The sequence below is a fragment of the Rhincodon typus genome, chromosome 34, assembly GCF_021869965.1.
Source record: "Rhincodon typus isolate 14 chromosome 34, sRhiTyp1.1, whole genome shotgun sequence".
In the NCBI taxonomy this organism is placed as follows: domain Eukaryota; kingdom Metazoa; phylum Chordata; class Chondrichthyes; order Orectolobiformes; family Rhincodontidae; genus Rhincodon; species Rhincodon typus.
Window position 1 is genome coordinate 20,761,030 of NC_063365.1, and position 20,766 is coordinate 20,781,795.

The 20,766-nt window shown below is 42.6% G+C and overlaps 2 protein-coding genes across 3 annotated transcripts in view; both read right to left on the minus strand.

Moving 5' to 3' along the window:
* tysnd1 (trypsin like peroxisomal matrix peptidase 1) overlaps positions 1-2,813 on the minus strand; it is a 12,692-nt gene extending 9,879 nt beyond the window's left edge. Inside the window, 1 exon segment of the mRNA XM_048616200.1 lies at positions 1,572-2,813. Coding sequence (XP_048472157.1) covers positions 1,572-2,813 — 1,242 coding nt within the window.
* Positions 2,814-8,881: 6,068 nt separating this feature from the next.
* Positions 8,882-20,513, minus strand: LOC109922712 (GTP-binding protein SAR1a). 2 transcript variants are annotated; one of them, XM_048616213.1, is made up of 7 exons: positions 20,198-20,513; positions 19,627-19,695; positions 18,167-18,286; positions 16,192-16,257; positions 14,891-14,994; positions 13,612-13,743; positions 8,882-11,204 (listed from the first exon to the last, which is right to left on the minus strand). In XM_048616213.1, the coding sequence occupies exons 2-7, from the start codon at positions 19,682-19,684 to the stop codon at positions 11,088-11,090; spliced, it is 597 nt and encodes a 198-aa protein (XP_048472170.1). In that variant the 5' UTR covers positions 19,685-19,695; positions 20,198-20,513; the 3' UTR covers positions 8,882-11,087. The 2 variants fall into 2 exon arrangements, 1 of the variants encoding a protein (XP_048472170.1); XR_007265466.1 differs by lacking the exon at positions 20,198-20,513 and having other exon boundaries at positions 11,094-11,204; positions 13,518-13,743.
* Positions 20,514-20,766: the final 253 nt, after the last annotated feature.

The window sequence follows — 20,766 nt, forward strand, 5'->3', positions numbered from 1 at the left end:
GCTTTTCTGATGAAGGGCCTAGGCCCGAAACGTCAGCCTCTCTGCTCCTATGATGCTGCTTGGCCTGCTGTCTTCATCCAGCCCTGCACCTTGTTGTCTCTATTCTGTCTTCCATTTCGTTTAGTCACACTCCTTGAGGGGCAGGTGGTGATGTTGTGACAATATCACAAGATTTGAAATTGAGAACCCCAAGCTAATAGCCTGGAAGTTCAAATCTCACCACGGCAGATAGTGAAAGTTAAATTCAATAAAATCCGGAATTAAAAGCTGGCTTAATTCATGACCACTGGTATACAAACTCATGTGGTTCACTAATGCTCTATTGGGAAGCAAATCTGAAAATCAGCCTACACATGACTCATATGTGGCTTGAACCTGGGTCAGAGGTAGGGACTACCAGTGTGCCACTATGAACCCTTGAAACCAGTTTTTTTTAAAAAAGCCATGAGCTCTTTTCTTTACTAACTTATGTTTCTAATCAACCTGTTCAGAGATGTTATTACACAGCCAGTGGGACTTAACCCAGGTCCCTTGGTTCGGGGTAGGGACACTACCTCTGTGCTACAAGAACCCTTGAAACTGGATCACAAAAGTGTGACCCAATGAACATCTGTTACTCTTAATCGTTCCTAATGCACAAATATATCTGTACTCAGTCAGCTCAGAATGAGCTATAGTAGCTGTGAGAAAGATTCATCATATACTGCAGAACAATCCCAAAATGTTTTCTGTTCAATGAATAAAGGTGTAGTTTCTGTTGTTATGTTATGAAAATAACCATCCTCTTGTGGTACAGTGGTAGTGTCCCTACTCCTAGACCAGCAGGCCCAGGTTCAAGTCCCACTTGCTCCACTGGTGTGTAATAACAACATCTCTGAACAGGTTGATTGGGAAAAATAGGTTAAAAAAACCTGCTCACAATCAGAATTTTAGGCATACACTCTTTGATTTTCTGACCGCTGATGGAAATTTAAGGAGATAGAGGTAATGGTAGCTGTCTTTTCCCTAGGATGAGGGATTTCACGACCAAGGGGCACATTTTTAAGGTGAGAGGAAAGACATTTAAAAAAGACATGAGGAACAATTTTTTTTTTTTTTTTTTTACACACAGTGGGTGGTTCGCGTGTGGAATGAACTTCCTGAGGAAGTGGTGAATGTTTAACAGACATTTGGATAAGTACATGATTAAGAAAGGTTCGGAGGGATATGGGCCAGGAGTAGACAGGTGGGACTAATTTAGTTTGGGACTATGGTCAGCATGGACTGGTTGGACTGAAGGGTCTGTTTCCGTGCTGTATGACTCTATGACTCTACAACAAGATTCAGGCTCTGAAGCATGATTGCTCCTCAAGCCTAGGGGTCCTTTCACAAAGTGCAGCCTCTGAGAGTTAATGCTTATAGACTGAACTCCTGGAGATAGATTTGAACTTACAATCTCTGGCTCCAAGAATGAATGTCATGTACCGAGATAACAAGGTGTGCATATTGTTTGGTCATGGAAGGCTTCAAGACTTTTTTTTTTAAACAAGTTCAGATGTTACGCAGGTCCTACGGCAATATAATCATTTGACAGAACTCTCCAGCCAGAATTCGTACCTGCCCGAGTCAGGCTGTATTTTCACTTCGACCGCTGATGCCCGGCCCAACACATGACGACAAGTAAGTATTAACCTCGGACTGACGACCACTCCCGAACCCCACACTCTATCGCTCTCCAAAAGGGCAACAACACCAAACAACTGGGTCAGGACACCCTGCCACCTTGAGCTGGGCAGGGGCAGGGGCAGGGGCAGGGGCAGGGGCAGGGGACTGGACAGTGGGCAAAATGACACGCTGTTGCCATTCTTATCGAGGGCATTCCAAATCCTTCTGATGGCTTCGAATATGCAGGTGATAGAACACACCAGTGTCAATCCAACCCACTCGTGGGCCTTCCAACACAGTGGAGCGGCGATCAAACCCGCTAAATAGTACAGTCCATGCAGTTTGAGATAAATGCCACCTCCTTCAGTCCCGGGCAGACAGCGAGCATCGGTCAAGATCACCGCGTTGTGCTCTCCCACCAGATTACTCACGATCCCTTTACTGAATGTGTTCATGAAGACCTCTGACCAGAAGCTGGCGAACGGGGATGCACAGCTGAACAGGGTCTGCCCTTTTCTCAGGAGCTCACTGCTCACGCACTGCGGGCTTTCTCCACCCTGGGAGCCCCTTGCCCAGCTTGGGCACCGCAGCAAACTGAACCAGGCCAGGTCCTCGAGGGCAGCCTCCTGGTCATCGAGGGAGAAGTGCCACTGGTCTGCCTCATGGTACAAACTCCGCAAGGCTTCTCGAAATTCCGGGCAAGGGAAAGCCACCAGAAAAATTGCAGGGCCGTAGCCCTGGGACCTCACCAGCCCTGAGGCTGGCACCTCTGGGTTCAGGTCAGGGCTGGGGCTCTCCGACACGGGCTCAGAGGGGGGTTCGGTTCTGCCTCCTCCTGGGCTGGTCCTGGCAGGGAACTGGACCTGGATCTGCAGATCCCTGTGGAAAGCCCCAGGAAGCAGGAAGGGCTGGAGGCTGAGCTGCCGCTGCCGGAGGAAAGGGGAGAGGATATGGGCATGGCAGAGCACCAGCCCCCGCTGGCGGTCCAGGAGGAGCCCGCTGCAGCTCCGCGCTCCGTCGCAGTCCCCGGCAGCTCCGGCTCCGCTCCGCAAACCCGCAGAGACGATGCAACTGCAGCTTTCCGGCGAAATCATCACGGGCTGCTCCGGGATTCAATGCGAAAGCGAAAACAAAATACGTTTAGTTTTCTAACCCGGAAGCCGATGCATTTACCACCCCCCGCCCTAAGGTTAACAGCGCTTTCCAATATGCTCACTCACTCAGTCACCCTTCTGTCCTTTTATTCTTACTTGGGAGTCACTGACTGGCCCAGCACTAACTACTCTTGCTTCAGCAATTTCAGAGAGTGGTCAGGAACCTTAAAATCACATGTAGGCCACACCAGGGAATCCCTAGCAGCTACTGTGTCCCTACCTGAGTACAGGATATGAATAGCATAGATACTTCGAAGGGGAAACTAGATAAACAGCTAAAAGGAGTACGATGATTGAGTTTGATGTGCCACAGGATCCCTACACTGTGGAAGTAGGCCATTCAGCCCAGCAAGTCCACACCAACCCTCCAAACAGTATCCCACTCAAACCCTCCCCATCCCCATAACCCTGCATTTCCCATGGCTAACCCACCTAGCCTGCACATTGCTGAACACCATGGCCAATCCACCCTAACCTGCACATCTTTGGACTGTGGGAGGAAACCGGAGCACCCGGAGGAAACCCAGTCAGATACGGGGAGAATGTACAAACTCCACACAGTCACCCGAGGGTGGAATCAAACCCAAGTCCTTTGAGCTGGGAGGCAGCAGTGCTAACCACTGAGCCACTGTGCCGCCCTAAGGGAAGGATGGGGGATTTATTTTTTGGGATGAAGGCATTGCCCATCTGTAACTGCCCAGAGTATAGTCAAGAATCAACCACATTGCTGTGGGTCTGGAGTCACACATAGGCCAGACCAGGTAAGGATGGAAGTTTCCTTCCATAAAGGGCATTGTGAACCAAATGGGTTTTCCTGACAATCAGCAGAGGTTATATGGTCATCATTAGTGTTGTTTTTTCTTTAAATTGAAGGTTTTTAATTTTATTGAATTCAGATGTCACCACCCACCATGATGGGATTTGAATCCATTCCCCAGAACATTAGCCTGAGGTTCTCAGTTATATTAGTGAACCAGATGGGATTTTTCTGACAAAGGACAATGGATTTGTGGTCATCATTTAACTCTGAATTCCAGATTTTTGTTGAAGTCAAATTCCATCATCTGCCATGGCAGGGTTTGAACCCATGTCTCCAGAATATTCCCTCAGTCCAGCACCTCCCTTATGTAAAGGGCAGATGGCAATGGTTACCATAACACTAGATTTAAAAAAAAAACAGCAAGTGTTAGAATATAGAATAGGCCATTCAGCCCCTTGAACCTGTACCATCATTCGATGAGATCATGGCTGATCTGTGGCTTAACTCCATATACCTGCCCTCAGCCCATATCCCTTAACAAAGCAATCTTGGATTGAAAACTAACAACAGATTTCGCATCAACTGACATTTGTTGAAGAGAGTTCCAAACCTCTTCATCCCATTCTGTAGGTCCGAGAGAGAAAAACTGTTAATGTTTCAAGTTTGGTATAACCTCTTTGAGACCATAAGACTCCGAAGCAGAAGTAGTCAATTCAGCCCATTGTGTCTGCTCTGCCATTCACTGAGATCGTGGGTTGATCTATTAATCTGAACTCCACATTTCTCCATCACCCTTAAATTCCCCTTCCTGATTAAAAACCTGTCAGTCTCAGCCTTGAATATACTTAATGACCCAGCTGTGACAGCTCTCTGTGGTAAAGAATTCCACAGATTTACCACTCTCTTGAGAGAAGAAATCTCTCCTCATCTCCATCTTAAATGTGCGACTGCTTATACTGAGATGATGCCCTCTGGTCCTAGACTCTTCCACAAGGGGAAACAACCTCTCCATATCTACCCTGTCCAGTCTCCCCAGAATCTTGTATGTGTCAATAACCTCACTGTTCTTAGAAAAATTCTGATTTTTATTGAGTTTAAATTTCACCATCTGCCATGGTGCGATTCAACCCGGGCTCTGAATTAATAGTCAGTGACATTACAATACCATTGCCTCCAGTTAATGTACCCAATTCTGAATAATCAGGCTTTTTTCTAATCCAAAATGAAAACAGAAAGGGTGGGAACAACTCAGCAGGTCTGGCAGCACCTGTGTACTCCTTCTAAAATGATGACCATTCTAGATTGCTCCACATGAAGAAACATACTCTCAATGTTTCCTTTGCCAATCGCCTTTAGCATCATACATACTTCAACTCCAGGGAGTATAGGCCTAAACTGCTCAATCTCTCTTTGAAATAACTGCACAGAAGCTGGTAACCCGTCACCATGGCACTGTTTATTTTCATGTGGACTGTGACCAGCTACCTCAAGGCCAGTCCCTAGACTGAGGAGACCTTCTGAATCTGCTGTTTATATCTGTCAGCCAGGACTCCCTGATTGACCCAGGTTAACAACCCCAATTATGGATCTCAGTATCAATGAGATCTACCCAGCCATGGTTCAAATCACTACACTCTTCACAAGACAAGCCCCTCATCTCTGGAATCAATCTTGTGAACCTTCTCTGAACTGCCTCCAATATAACTTCACCCCTCCTGAAGTAAGGGGACCAAAATTGTACACAATATTTCAGGTGTGTTTTCACAAGTGCCTTGTACAGTTGCAGCAACACTTCCCTACTTTTATACACTATTCCTTTAGCAGTAAATACCATAATTCGATTTGCTTTCCTTATTACCTGATTCCTGCATACTAACTTTATATGATCCATGCACAAGAAATTTACATTGTACTTTTCACAGCCTTTGTGTGCTTTCACTGTTAAATTCCTTTTTAAAGCGCAGTTGTTGTCTGTAATGTAAGAAGCACAACCACTAATTTGCACACAGCAAAATGTCCCACTAACAGCAATAAAATAAATCACCAGATAATCTTATTTTGGTGGCTTTGATTGACAGACAAATGTTGACCAGGATAATAAGGAAAAATCCCTTTGGTCCAGACCCGAAACGTCAGCTTTCCTGCTCCTCTGATGCTGCTTGGCCTGCTGTGTTCATCCAGCTCTACACCTTGTTACCTCTTGCTCTTCAACTATATCTTTTATATCTTCAGTTGTGTCTTTGATCATCCACAAAACACCTCTAAAAATTGAGCAGTGTCTCTGAAATGCATGGAGCTATCTATCAGAATAGATTATGTGTTCAAGACCTGAAATTGGAGTGTGAAACCATTGCTTGCTACCTTGGTGCGATGTTAATGAACACTGAGTAAGAAGAATGTTATCAATATAGCTATTCACTTGTGGTTGCAAGTACATTACAAATAGTACAGCTTCAGTGGGAAACCTTCAACCCACTCATTTTCGATGTGTGTGGGTCCAGCTGCCTTTCATAGTTACAAACTAGCACGTAAGAACATACGTAGGAAGAGCAGGAAGGGGCCAAAAAAAGCCTTGAGCCACCTCCACCATTTAATAAGGTCACAGCTAATCTTCCACCAGAACACCATTCTCCTGCCCTATTTCCAATCCTTTGATTTCCCCAAATATTCAAACTGAGTTTAGAACATAGGAGCAAGAATAGGCAATTCAACCCATTAAGCCATCCCTGCCATTCAACATGATTATGGCTGATTGAACACTTCTAAATATTACCCTAATAGTCCTTCTCACTATTTGCTATTTCGAAATCTGTCCATCTCTGCATTAAGCGTACTGAATGACTGAGCTTGCACGGCCCTCTGTGGTAGAGAACTATAAAGATTTACCACACTTTAATTAAAGAAATCTCTTCATCTTGGTCCTCAATTGCTTTCGCCTTATTTTGAAACAGTGTCCAATGATTCTAGACCCCTAAGTAGGGGAAATATCTCACCTGCATTCACCCTTTCTACCACTAAGTATTCTGTGGGTTTCTTCTTTTTGCAGAAGCAGGCCATTCAGCCCATTAAGTCCACACTGACCTTAGGAAGAGCATCCCACCCAGATCCACTCCTCTATGCTATGGCACAAGATGTTTGAAAACTATTTAGATAAGCGCTTGAAATGCTATGGTATACAAGACCAAGTGCTGATGACTGGGGAGAGAAAACTGAAGAGAGGAACTGTGTTAATGTTACAGATCTGTGACCTTCCAAGAGTGCTGGGAAAGATAGTATAATAAGCTTTGAGCAATAGGTGAGGGTGAGGGTCTGACAGAGTAAAGCAGGAGAGATTGAATGATGGAAGAGTTACCTTACTGGGCCAAAACATATGGATGGATTTACAACAATGATACCTGGAATTCAAAGATTAAGTTATGTGGAGACATTGTACAAATGAGGCCTATTTTCTCTAGAATTTGAAAGGTTAAGGATTGATCCAATCAAAGTCTTCAAGATATTAACAGGACAGGACAATTTCCACTGATTCAAAATTCTAGAACAACGCGGCATTGTCTGAGAGTTAGGGCCAGACCATTCAGGAAAGATGTCAGGAAGCACTTCATACAAACGGCAATAGAGATTTGGAACTCTTTTCCTCAAACAGCGGTTGATGCGGGGTCAGTGGTTAATTTTAAATCTGAGATTAATTTTTGTTAAGCAAAGGCATTGAGGGATATGGGCCAAAAGGCAGGTATATGGAATTAGGCCACAGATTAACCATGACCTCATTAAGTTATGGTGATTTGGTGGTGGAAAAAAACCATTCAGTTGTGTATGATGACATTTCCAGATAGCAAAAAACTTAAAAACCATGATCGCATTGATTGGCAGAACAGGCTCAAGGGGCTGAACGGTCTACTCCTGTACCTATAAGGGTCTAGGAACAAAAGATGCACCGAGAGCAGGTGTACTGCTGACCAGAAGCAAGAACAAGAGGAAAAAAATAAAAGATGAAAAGAGGAAACTAAGTGTGCCAGAGATCATGGACTGAAATTGTTGAACTTCGTGTTGAGTATGGGGTCTATAGATCATCTAATCCGAAGATGGGATGCTGTTCCACAAGCTTATGTTGAGCTTCGTTGGAACAATGCAAGCTGGCAGAGTACAGAGGTGTCAATGTGAGAGTAGGGCAGAGAATTAAGGTGACAGGTCACCAAGAACTTGTTGCAATGCTCACAAACTGAGCAGCAGTGCCCTGCAGAACAACCAACCAGTCTGAGTTTAACCTCTGATGTTACCAACTGATTCAAATTGACATTGTCACTGTAGGCATTTATAAAATGTAAAGATGATTGGGAAATTGGAGTCCCTGCAAAAGTCTGTATTTGCAGAGATAATTGTTCCAAAACAGGAAATTAATTTCGCTATAATAGCATTTGTAACTTTCACGTGTAACTCAGGGGGTTCATTTCCTGCAGTAGCACAGACTTGCATCAGAAGAATCAAGTCTCAACTCCAGTGCTCAGCAAATGCTGTATGCCATGGTAAAAGATCCTGCTCTTTGCTGGCGGCTTAACTTCAGGCTCTATCTGTTCTGGTGGACGTTAGAGGTCCCATTTCGTTAAGAAAAAGTTGCCTCAGTGAGCTGACTAACCTTTATCAACATATACCCTCCCCTCACCCAAGCAATAGTCTTAGCAGAGCATCCATCTCACTGTTGTCTAAGAGAATGCAGTGCAACAAATCATTATTGTGCATAGAGATATACTGCATGCAAACAGACCCTTCAGTCCAACTCGTCCATGTCTACCAGATATCCTATATAAATCTAGTCCCATTTGCCAGCTTTTGGCCCACATCCGTCTAAACCCTTCCTGTTCATATACCTATCCAGATGTCTTTTAAATGTTGTAATTGTACCCACCTCCACCACTTCCTGTAGCAGCTCATATTACACACGCACCACCCTCTGTGTGAAAAAATTGCCCCTTAGGTCCCTTTTAAATCTTTCCCCTCTCACCTTAAACCTATTCTCTCTAGTTTTAGACTCACCCACCCTGAGAAAAAGACTATTTACCCTATCCATGCCCCTCATCATTTTAGAAACTTCTGTAAGGTCACCCCTCAGCCTTCAGGGAAAATAGCCTCACCCTCTCATTATAACTCAAACCCTCCAACCCTGGCAACATCCTTGTAAATCCTTTCTGAGTCCTTTTAAGTCAGTTATCTTAAGGTGAACTAGAAGGATTTAGAAACAGCATGAGGTGATATAATTGATGGACATCTTTAGAAAAGTATCACTCATTTAGAATGTCACCCATGAGAATGGAAACTCAATGCATGAAGATATATAATTGTTTATTTCAAATAAAGCAATGATTTATAATACATTTATACATGTTGCAGGTTATCTTTCTACCAAATAGCAAATGAATACAGTGAGGGCAAGAATAATTTTATTTCTAAGAATGAGTTGGTGAAGACATCAGATTGGGAAGGGGCTAAAGTGGTCACTCATACCCTCTCAAACAGTGAGGAACAACGACGACAACTGCAAGAACCAATAGTACTGCAGATACAGCGCTTACATGTGTTAGGGAGGAGGTGAAAGAAAATGTTAGGTTTTGCCATCGATGTTTAGACAGGCAAGTCCTTAGACTGTGCCAATTATAATCATCCCAAGAATTGATTACTGCAGATGCCTCTTCAGGGGAAAAAAAAAAGCCCTCTTATCGGGCAAAGACATTTTCTTAATTTCACTCAACTGAGCACACAACTGGTTAAAAAAAACTAGATGTGAGTAAACAAAACATGACATTCCTGTTAAATAGTTTCTACTGCATTCTAATTTCAGGAAGAATCGAGCCTTCATTTGGTTTTGCCACTTGGGGGCCTAACAGAGAAGAGCTCTTTTGGTCTAAGAAAGCCATTTACTTCTGTGCTGGAAGACAGTGCAATTTCTGATTCCAGCATCAAATAAAACTGCTACACTGAATGCCTCCATTCTTTCAAAAATCTTTGAAAGAACATCACCATTCTGAACAGACAAAAGTCTATAAAAGCAGAAAAAAACAGCAGAAAAAAAAATGATTTACCACTACTCATTCCCTTTAAGGCTGTTCATTTGCTGTCCACATAAAATTATAATGCTGTCTCAATTTCGCATCATAAGCGTATTCCATGTCGATAAAGTTCCATCCACTGTAATGTGTAAACTGTTGAAGTATAAATGTAAAACAGTTCCACATTATGCAGCTTATATGTCATGTTGTCTCTATAATCACTCTAAAAGCACCAACTGTACAAATTAGATCATATTTTAGAAAAGCTTTACACTTTAAAAAGTGTGCATGAAATTGTGCAATTTTTCCAAATGTCAGTGAGTTCCCCAAAGTTCCATCACAAACCCATGATGTTAACAGCTTGTGTTAAATTTCAATTCACTCACTAATCAAGTTTAAAAGCGACTTGCATTATACTTAATCCACCTGTGACTTGTTTGTGCATTTTCCCATTCCCAAAGTTCTTCCATGCCAAATGGAAAAAGAAAACTTTGTTGACTGAGCCATCATTCTGTCATAAAGTTTCATAAATTTCTGAAAACAATTTTACTTTCTGATTTTGATATAATTTATGATATTCAGATTACAGGAGGGGATAAAATATCTCAGGTCTTATTAAAAGCTCAACTCTTCCACAATCACAAAATCCAACTTGCAAAATATACTGATACAATAACCACTGGAGAAATGATTCTCAAAATAATTAGCCAAATTATTTGTACATATAGAAATTATTGACAGGATTGTAACCAGCCCAGACGCCATTGAAATATCTTTAAACGTTAGTATCATTTATATAAATTGCATATCCCACCGGGAGTAAACTGATAGCTGAAAGAACTTTCACACAACTGTTATCTCAGCCTCACCTTGTGGGAATAACATGAAACAAAACATTTTACTGGGCGTATCTGAAAACCTTCAAGACTGTATGCTCTAAGTCAGCCTTGGACTGTTTGTAATTTACAAATGGTTCCAAACACAAACCACGTCAGTGAAGATAAAGACAGTCAAGAAACGTTTTCGCACTCGTGATTACAATTTAGACAACCACTTGATTTGGCTACAATACTGAGGGTTGATCAGACAGCTGCTATACCATCTGTAATGTCTTGTGATACAGGACCTCAGACATACCTGCACAGCTTCAGGAATCACTGAGCATTTCAAAAAGAGGGACCCAAAAAAAACAATGCATACATTTCTGGGCCTGTTGCACAGCCTCACTCTAATTTGAATTCTCAGCCAACACACATACAGGAGCTGTAAAAAGGTTACACTCGGAAAAGTAATTCCGACTTTAATCTAGATACAAACACCCAACTTGAAATTATATTTTAAAAATTCAGCTATTCTCAATTCCCTCCTGGTTGGCAGTGATCTCATCAACAGATGCATTTTTTTATTTAAACAAAAGAAAAGCAAAAACAAATGTAGACAGCTGCAAACTAGTTCAGTTCATAGTGGCAGAGATTTGTCTAAAGCTCAGTCAATATATTGCGAAAGCCAGCGAAATCCTTCTCCATAGCCCTGTCGCTTCAGCACACTGCACATAAACACCTCCAACGGCCGGGTGTTTAACTCTTTCAGTGGCACAGTCCCCTGGAACAGAACAAGGAAATTTAATATCCCCCAAAGCATACAAGCATTTCAATTCCATTTACAGACCACATTTTTCATAAATGAGGTGACTCATGAGGTGATCACCAGCACTTCTGTGCCCCAACCACTTTCAACCACAAATCAGTTGGCCACAGTCTCTAAGGAGCAGTTGCTTTGACTTTAATGTGTACAGTTTCTGATACAGTAAAATGGCACAAGTCAAATAGCGGACCCAGCTCGCAAAGTCAAGTGGCACACTGTGGAATTTAGTAAATGCTAGACAATTTTTTTGCACTGAAAGTTTGATGTGAGGGATAAATATGACCACCAGATCACCATGAGATCTCCCACGCTCTTTGTCAAATAGTGCCATGGGATCTTTTAGATCCCACTAAGGGAGCTGACAGGATCTCAGTTTAACATCTTTATCTGAAATTTAAACAGCGAACGACTGCAGAATTCTGAGTTGCAGTGGAATCGAAGTGTTCTAATTGATTTGTTACAAAAAAGTTAGAACATAGATTCCACAGGTGATTAAGGCAGCAAATGGAATGCTACCCTTTGTTACAAGAAGAATTGAACATGAATGTATTTAGACAGGGCACTGGTGAGACCACATCTTGAGTACAGTGTGCAGTTTTCATCTACTTATTTCAGGAAGGATCTATAAGGACTGGAGGTGTACCAGGAGGTGGTTTACTAGACTGAAACCTGGAATGAGTAGGTTGCCATATGGGGAAAGGTTGGACAGGACGGGCTTGTTTCCACTGGAGTTTAGAAGAGTGTGGAGTGATCTGATTGAAATGTATGAGATCCTGAATGGTTTTGACAAGGTGGACAGGATGATGCAGTTTCCTCTTGTAGGAGTCCAGAACTAGGGGGGTATTGTTTTAAAATTAGGGGTCACCCTTTTATAACAGAGAAGAGGAGAAACATTTTCTCTCAGAGGGCTGTGCATCTGCCTCAGAAGGTGGTGAAGATGGGAATCATTGAATATTTTTAAGGTGGAGGTGGACCCTTGTGGGGCATGGGAAGCAAAGGTTATCAGGTACAGAGGGGAATGTGGAATTTGAAACATAAACAGATCAGCCATGATCCTAATGAACAGCAAAGCAGTCTTGTAGGGCTAAATGCCCTACTTTGCTCCTAATTGCTGTTTGTAAAGCACCATCTCCCTCTGCACTTAACGATTTGATTGGGGTTTGCCGAAAAATGTAGTTCTCAGGAATTGAGGGTGGATCTTGAACCCCAATCTTCTGACTCAGAGGTAAGTGGGTGTTACCCCATGGAACACAACCAGATTTCTAAAAATATACCCTGCAAACAAAATGCACTCACTTAGCATCAGTATATAAGCTCCTGCTTTGTAAGTTTTTGAAACGTATCATAACTCTCAAAAAGGTCAAACAGAAATGAAGCTAGAAAAGCCTTTGATCTGCCTACAGTCTTATCGACAGAGGTGCTAACCTTCAACTTGCTAAACAGCCTCAGCTGATTGTATCATCCGATTTAAAAAGCATTCGTGAGCAACCAATAAACTGTCACTTTTTTTCCAGTGGTGAGTTTGACCTAGTTTTGTTTTTACAGCATATCTGTCTCCATTTATTTTCCTGACTGATCTGTAGAGTCAACAGTAATAGGATCCTCCATGTACTTTCTGCTGGCAATGACGCATTCAGTACAGTAAATTTAGCCTCCTCAGCTGGGTTACTGATATATACAAAAGTTTACAATTACCAGGTTCAATTGCCGATCTGTACTGAGTTGGATGGTCTTTATCACAAATGCTTTCAGCGCTCATGGGTCATGGAAGCAAACAAGAAAATAAAAGTGTTTTCTTGATCAGAGTCCAGTCCCCTGGAAAGTGCAGGCGTGGGGGTGTGAAGCAAACACAGGGTCAGGATTAGCTCCGATCAACGACTCCCCCTCTAGAGCTGGAACATCCTGCTAAGAGAGTCCTGACTCTCTCTCACATGGACTGGTCTGCTGACCAGGGCATCAAGCTCCTGGGACCATTCACCACACAAACCAGCACCTTCATTCACATCTTTTTTAAAAAGCTAATGAAGGGCCTATCGGCTAACATTTCCCTAATGCAGGTCATTAAAAAACAAAAAAAATTTCTGTCAAAAAATGACAGTAACACCATTGCAGCATTGAGGGAGCCCTGCATTCCTGAAAGGTGAGATGTTAAATCTGGGCTGAATCTAGTGGATGTTAAAATTCCCAAAGAATGTTGGAGGAGTGGTAACCTTCATTCCTCCCTCAACCAACACCAACTAGCAGATTAACTGGTGATTCTTCCGGGCTTGCCTGTGTAAGAACTGCTTGTTTCCAAAAGTAATTTGCCATGAAGCCAGACGATTGGATGCTTTACAAATGATGCTCTTCCTTCTCATAGCGTTACCTTCCCTGTTGTTTGTCCGTACAGGCCAAAGAGTTCCCGGAGTCTTTCCTCACTGATGGCCTCTGATCGATCGATTTTATTGCCCAGGATAAGAACGGGAACGTTGGATATTGTTTCATCTGTCATTAATGCCTGGAGGGAAGGAAAGGGGGCGGATGGTGCAAGAGAAAGAGAAAGGATGGAGGTTTTACTTCAAAAACATGCTGTACATTTGATCAATGGAAACAAAATTATCCGAGACTGAAACATACTTCAACCAGAGTTGACTGCAAAGTGGACCATCCAATGATACCAGGTATAAATAACTTTCAAGAGGCTATATCACGACAATACTTCATTTTCAATAAACATCTCTCACAGATCGACACACCCTTTTGTGTTGCCAGTATAAAAGGCATTTTGTCATTCAGGGACAGTAATTACTACTTTATTTGTTCCAATTTCTCTCCTCCTCTGTGATGTTGTCACTGAAGCAAAGAACAATATCATAGATTTTAAAGCTATCAGATAGCTACAGTTGAACTGTCTCTCTTTTCACATATTGCAAACAGGAGATGGCCATTCGACTCCTCAAGTCTGATCTGCCACATCCAATGGCTGAGCTGTATCCTATATGGGGAGGCGATGGCTTAGTGGTATTATAGCTGGACTGTTAATTCAGAGACCCAGATAATGCTCTGGGGACCTGGGTTCGAATCCCACCAAGGCAGGTGGAGGAATTTGAATGCAATAAAACAAAACTGGAATTATCTCTAATGATGACCATGAATCCATTGTCAATTGTCAGAAAAACCCACCTGGTTCACTAATGTCCTTTAGGAAATGAAATCTGCCATCCTTACCTGGTCTGGCCTACATGTAACTCCAGACCCACAGTAATGTGGTTGACTCTTATCTGCTCTCTAGACAATTAGGGATGGGCAATAAATCCTGACCTATCTGGCAACGCCCTCATCGCGTGAATAAATTTTAAAAATCCATCCATACTCATTGAGTTGTTGAGCAACGATAAGTTGCTCTCATTCTTGTGCATCGCAAATCCAAAGGAACTGATGCCATGCCAAGGGACAGCCCTCTGACTGCATTGAGCTAACACAGGATAAACCAAAAGACCCTCTTTTTCCTGAGTTCAAACAGTCACCAAAACACTGATTAGAGGGGGAGGGGGAAAGGAGTCTGCTTTCATGATGTAGCATCTAAAGCCAGCTTGTAACAACCTCTCAACTTTACGTACAAGGCCCCACCTCAAGCAAGAATCCCTCAACAGTGTTCCACTTACATCAAGCTCGACTTTAGATTCAGCAAGCCGCGAATGGTCTGCACAGTCAACCAGGAAAACAATTCCATTAATGGCAGGGAGGTAGTTCTTCCAGACTCGCCGAGCTGTGAATAAGCAGACATTCATGAATGCAATATTAAAAAGTTAGTCAGTAAAACAAAAAAAAAATCCCAGGAGGAATTCCGGACAGGGCTACCTACCCAGAATGTGGAACTTGCTATGGACTTATTGCAAAGACATGGACTTTCTGCATTATAGGGACTCTATGAATCTAAGGGGAAGCTAGATGAACATATCAGGGAGATAAAGGATTGGAAGAATTCACAGGTAAGGCAAGATAAAAACGTGGAGGAAGGAAGCGGCTTGTGTGTGCCATAAACACCAAAATGGGGTTTAGTGGCCTGTTGCTGCGATTTCTATGTTGAGCAAAACTGATATTAACATCACTGTTTCATTAGAAAGGAAATGTGGAAAGTTGCTCACATCATATAAAAACACCCCAACAGATTGCTCATATTTGCAGCTTTATTTCATCTTCCAAAAGGAGAAGCTCGATTTTACATAAATAGGCGAAAATGCCACAAGCAGCTCTTTTCAGGCAATGGCTCGTTTGCCTTGGAATATGAAAGAGAAGCAAATGCAGGTTCCAGCAGCATCCAGTAGACACCTGCTGAGCAGAATTTTACAGGCCAGCCAATCTTTTAAAGGAAAGTGTAGTTGATAACGGAGCACTGAGACAGTAACTGGCCAAATGTGAAGTGTTATAAAATGCTTCTGAGTGATGCGGTAAACAGCTTTTTAAAAATTATTGAACATGAATAAATGAAATCTGAATGAAATGTGATTCTTCCCCTTTTCCTCCCACTGCCCCCCTTAAAAAGAGTCTTTGTAGGGATACAGTCCCACGGACATTTTCCAAATACCCACTTGCAACATAAGGTAAACCAAGATGCAACTTCTAGTCAAAAAGGTGTCCCTTAAGATAGTAAAACTTCTCAAAGTGCTCATCACGAGCAGCATCAAGCAAAGATTTGACATTGAAGGAAATGCATGAGACAGGTGCGGATATGAGAACTTCCAGAAAAGATTGCTGGACTGTGATCAGGAGCAACAATTTTGGCCCATTGTCTTAAATCTAGGCATTACATCATATGCATTATAGCTTAATTAACATAGACATATTTTTCAATTTAGCAAGCTGGTACACTATATTGTATATGCTAATCCTGATCACAAGAGATTGAAAAATACCACATTCTGATTCACATGCATCAGCTTTGTTTTTACACTCAGCATCATACCTTGTGTATGACCTCCAAGGTCAAATGTAGTGAACGTCATTCCTGCAATCGTCAGCTCCTCTGATGCTACAATGAAGACAATTGCAATCAGAAGAAATTCTGGTGACCTACATATAAACATGATGAGCAAACAAATCCAGGACAGTCGCTAGGCAATGTGGAATTTAAATATTGCTCAAAAGAGAAAACATGGCTAAAGGTTTTCACCTAGCAAGCATCAGAACATACACAAGTGTCACAAATTTCAAATGATTACAACAATTTGTATTATAGATGGAAAGGGTACCATGGGCTGGCAAACTGAATTTGATTGGCACAGCATTGTCAGGGAGAAAGGAATTGGGGAGTTATAGACTCCCTAAGCTCCCAGGTAATTCACAAAAGGTCAAGGCTTGAACATACTATTTTTGTTTGCAGTAAACAGTCCATAAGACGTAAGAGCTGAAGTAGGCCATTCAGCCCATCAAGTCTGCTCTGCCATTCAATCAGGTCAAGACTAACCTGATAATCCTCAACTCCACTTTCCCGTTTTCTCCCTATAACCTACGATTCCCTTGCTAATAAAACTATCCGCCTGTCTCAGTCTTGAATAATAATTAATGACTCAGCCTCGACAGTCCTCTGCAGTAAAGAATTCCATAGGTTCACTATTTCTGAAAGAAGAAATTCTTCATCTCTATGTTGACAACCTGAACAGGTCCTGTGCGTGAGCATATGTTGCTTCTAGCAAACACAGATGATCATATTACGGGCTCGAACAATATGTTAAATTTGCGTTGCTGTTAATCCAGGTGAGATTGCCCAACACATACTGTCCAGAGTCACATCTAATAAAAGATCCTTTGCTTTGTGTTTAGTAAGGGTGGGCTGTACGCTCTCTACTTTGTATTATAAACAAATGGAGAAACATGCTGTTTGAATCAATTAGCCAATCGCTGGGCCAAATGGCCTACATATGCTGACTAAAGGATGCTCTGCTCACATCACTATTGGGAATGTCACATAGGAGTTTCAGTGCTGATACAATGCTATGTACGATGCCAGTACATCCCAACGATTGGCTAGCACTTGTAAAACTAATGCTGAGCACAATCAATAGCTTTGACAATGTCTTGTTTTTCAGTATTAAAGCCAGAAGTGCACACTCATACATTCGCAATGAGGGCAGACCGCTTCCACCTCCCGCCCCCACATTTACACACACTCGCACGCACACACTCACACAGTGCTCTGTATAACTAAGCTCAATCTGGGACTGTTTGTTCATTGGCTGCACAACTACAACAGATCAACTGGTGTTCATTCAGTTAGTGACGACACGGGGATTTAGAAGACATGGGTTCAAGTCCAGACGTGTGTCATAACTTGTCTGAACAGGTTGGTTAAAAATATCTATTCTGACAGTAAGTAATTAAGTCCACCAAGATCCATAAAAATTCACAGGATTCCTGTCGGGAAAATAGGTGTAGAGATTTTGAAAGAGAGCAGATGCCAATTTTCAGCCCACCATTTGTAAACCTGCCTCCAAGAACAGCTCACAGCTGCTGCACTACGTAACTAAAAAAGGGCACAAACATACAATGTTTCTACTCAGCCGCACTAACTTCAAGTTGCTGATACTAACCAGTTTTACTGCTTTGGTTTGGGATTTACCCAGCAATAGATTGATTGCAAAAAGAGGAGACCTTTGGAAATTGCCCAGCATAAAAATTCATTAGGACTAGACACCAAATCTAGTACAAACACAAGTACAAATTAAGGTTTGGCTCTGTGAGCAGGATTCAAGGGGCTACAGTTGAACATTGCTCTAGTTCCTTCTTAAATCGAATGCTATCAGTGGAGTGGGAGAAGGAGAGAAATGTATACCAATCAATTCAAGTTGTGCACCAAAGTGAATAGGCAGCATTCATAAACAAAGAACCTCGGCACAGAGTGGACAGCAAGCCCATGTTATGATTCCACTGTCAGTACTCACTGGGATGTAACGTGGGAACGTGCTGCCCCAGTCTGTTATCTTTCAGCATGTGCAATAAGGTGGTTTTGCCAGCATTATCCAAGCCAAGGAAGACCAGTTTCCCCGATTTCTTGTACAGCCCTGACAAAGAGAAACAAAAGACTAGGTAATACAGTTTTCATTTGTCTGATTAGTCTTGCAGTTTAACAGCTGGCATGTTGATCCAACGGCACTTTTTATTTTAAAGAAAGCAGAATGCTCTCCCAAGTGTTCTAGCTAATATATATCCCTCAATCAACATCACCAAAGAAAGATTATTGACTCATTATAACCTCATTTTTTCTGGGAGCTTGCTGTGTGCAAACTGGCTACTACTTTTGTTGCATTATAACAGTAAATACACTGCAAAAGTGCTTCACTCTCTGTAGAGCGCTTTGAGGCAAAAACAGGAAATGTTGAAGAAATTCAGCAGTTCATGTGGAGAAAAACAGTGTTAAATTTCAAGTCCAGTGATTTTCATTTGGTTCCAAAGGACAGTCAATGGACTCAAATGTCAACTCTGTTGATGCTGCAAGAACTGCCGAGTTCCAGCTTTCCACTTTTATTTCCTGAATCTTAGTATCTAGCAGTAGTTGTTTTCACTTGAGTTCAGAAACACATTTTAAAAAGACCTGATTCGTCTCATTACAAATGTCTCACTCAGCAGGAACATTTCAATTCTCAGTTCTGTTATGATGCTTGTGGTAAGGCAGAGGGAGACGTATGGCTTCCTAAGATGGAAACTCTCACGGCGTATAATGTATAGTTCAGCTACGTCTCTTTAAAAGCACAAGTTTTACTTGTTGAATCTTCTTGATGGGACTTTGACGTTAACTGTCCTTGCACAAATCCTCAGATCTGTTAACAAAGTTTACTTCTTAATAAAAAGTGCGATAACAAAGATTTGCCTACGTGATGCTGGATGTCTAACAATTTTCATCTTCAACGTGACTGGAAAATAGTTATGTCACATGCACAGCTGCTAGCTTAGAGCTTGATCAGTTACTGTCAGACACAAGATTGAATGCAGCTCATGTTAACCTTACACGAGAGCATGATAGCTGCGAGAGAGTGATTCAAATACTTGCAGTTCTCAAGTTACACCTTTAACTGTGAATCACGCCAACATAGGAGTGAGCCCATAACGTACAAAGCTTGACCACTCCATTCATTTCCACTATGTAGGGAGATGCTTTCACAACTTAATTTATCAAAGATGAAGTCTAACGTGAGCATAATTTGCAATCCCATGACACTTGTTACGCTGCCTCTAAACGTCACCCCTTTCCAACAGATTCGCACACTCCTGCATCCTGGAGTTACATTAGGATCAGATGTTGGAATCAGGAGCTTGCTTTTGCCTTGCTCCAAGCACAGTCTGCAGCCAGGATGAGGGGACAATGAGGAAAAAGTGATCTAGGACGTGGCTCAGAGTCACTCACCCAGGAACTGTAGCATGCTGGTGAAGCCATTGTACAGCCAGTCGAGAAGACCCGACATTGCTGACACACCTACAATAGGTTAAAGAGGACACATTTAGATCACAGAAGATCCCCTGAAAATTAAATGCTAACCTAAGGTTATGGCATAAGAACAGAAACAGGTCATTCAGCCCCTCAATTCACTGATTCATTCATTCTAACTTTACCCACTCCCTTTTTCATTTGATACCATTAGCTAGGAAAAATCTGAAAATCTTAGATTTAAAACTGAACTGGTTCTCCACTGAATCAGATTTTAAGACAGCTTTATCACTGTCTATCACACAGCAATCAAATGCTGCTGACTAAAGATGGCAAGGCAATTCAGACTCCCAACTAGGGACTCCAAAGTGGAGTCACAAACAAATTCTGGGGCCTCTGACTCGGAGGGAGCATTGACCTGCTTTGAAGTTCTGACTTGAGATTGTAACAGTGGTCATCTCGTGATCTCACAGCTCTCCCCATTTCCCTTGAAATGGAGGGAATAGGTTTGGGGAGCACAAGAGTAAGGTTAACACCTCACTGGACCTACTGGCACGAGTCACTGAAGGACCTTCTGAGAGGATTTTCCCTTCAACTTTCTCTCAGGGGAGTTGGGTTGGGAGTTCTGAGTCTTTGTTGTCGTGTATTGAAAGGCAGCACAGAGGACAAGGAGGAAGCTGTTCAGCAAATCCTGTCAGTGGAGACAGCTCTCTCATTAGTGCCCCCAAACCCTATCTCTGTATTCCTGCCAAATTCAAACCACTAAAAATCAACTGCCCTGTGGGAAGTGAATTACTGACTGAGCCACAAGTTGGTACAACCAGGCCAAACCCCCTGTTCTGGGTTATTCTGCTGTCGCTGTTTATCCCAGTTCCTTCTCCGCCCCCCCGCCACCACCCAAATCACCTTCCTCCTACCCACTCCCCCCTCACTCACTCAATGACCCACCAGTTCCCAGCCACCGCCTCCATGCCCCACAGCCTCTACCCCCTCCTACACCCCTACACACAGCGACCTCTTACTCCCAACCCCCACCCCCTCTGACACCCGAGCACACACACACCCACCCACACCCCCCTCACCACCCTAACTCTCTCAAACACCCCCCTCACCACCACA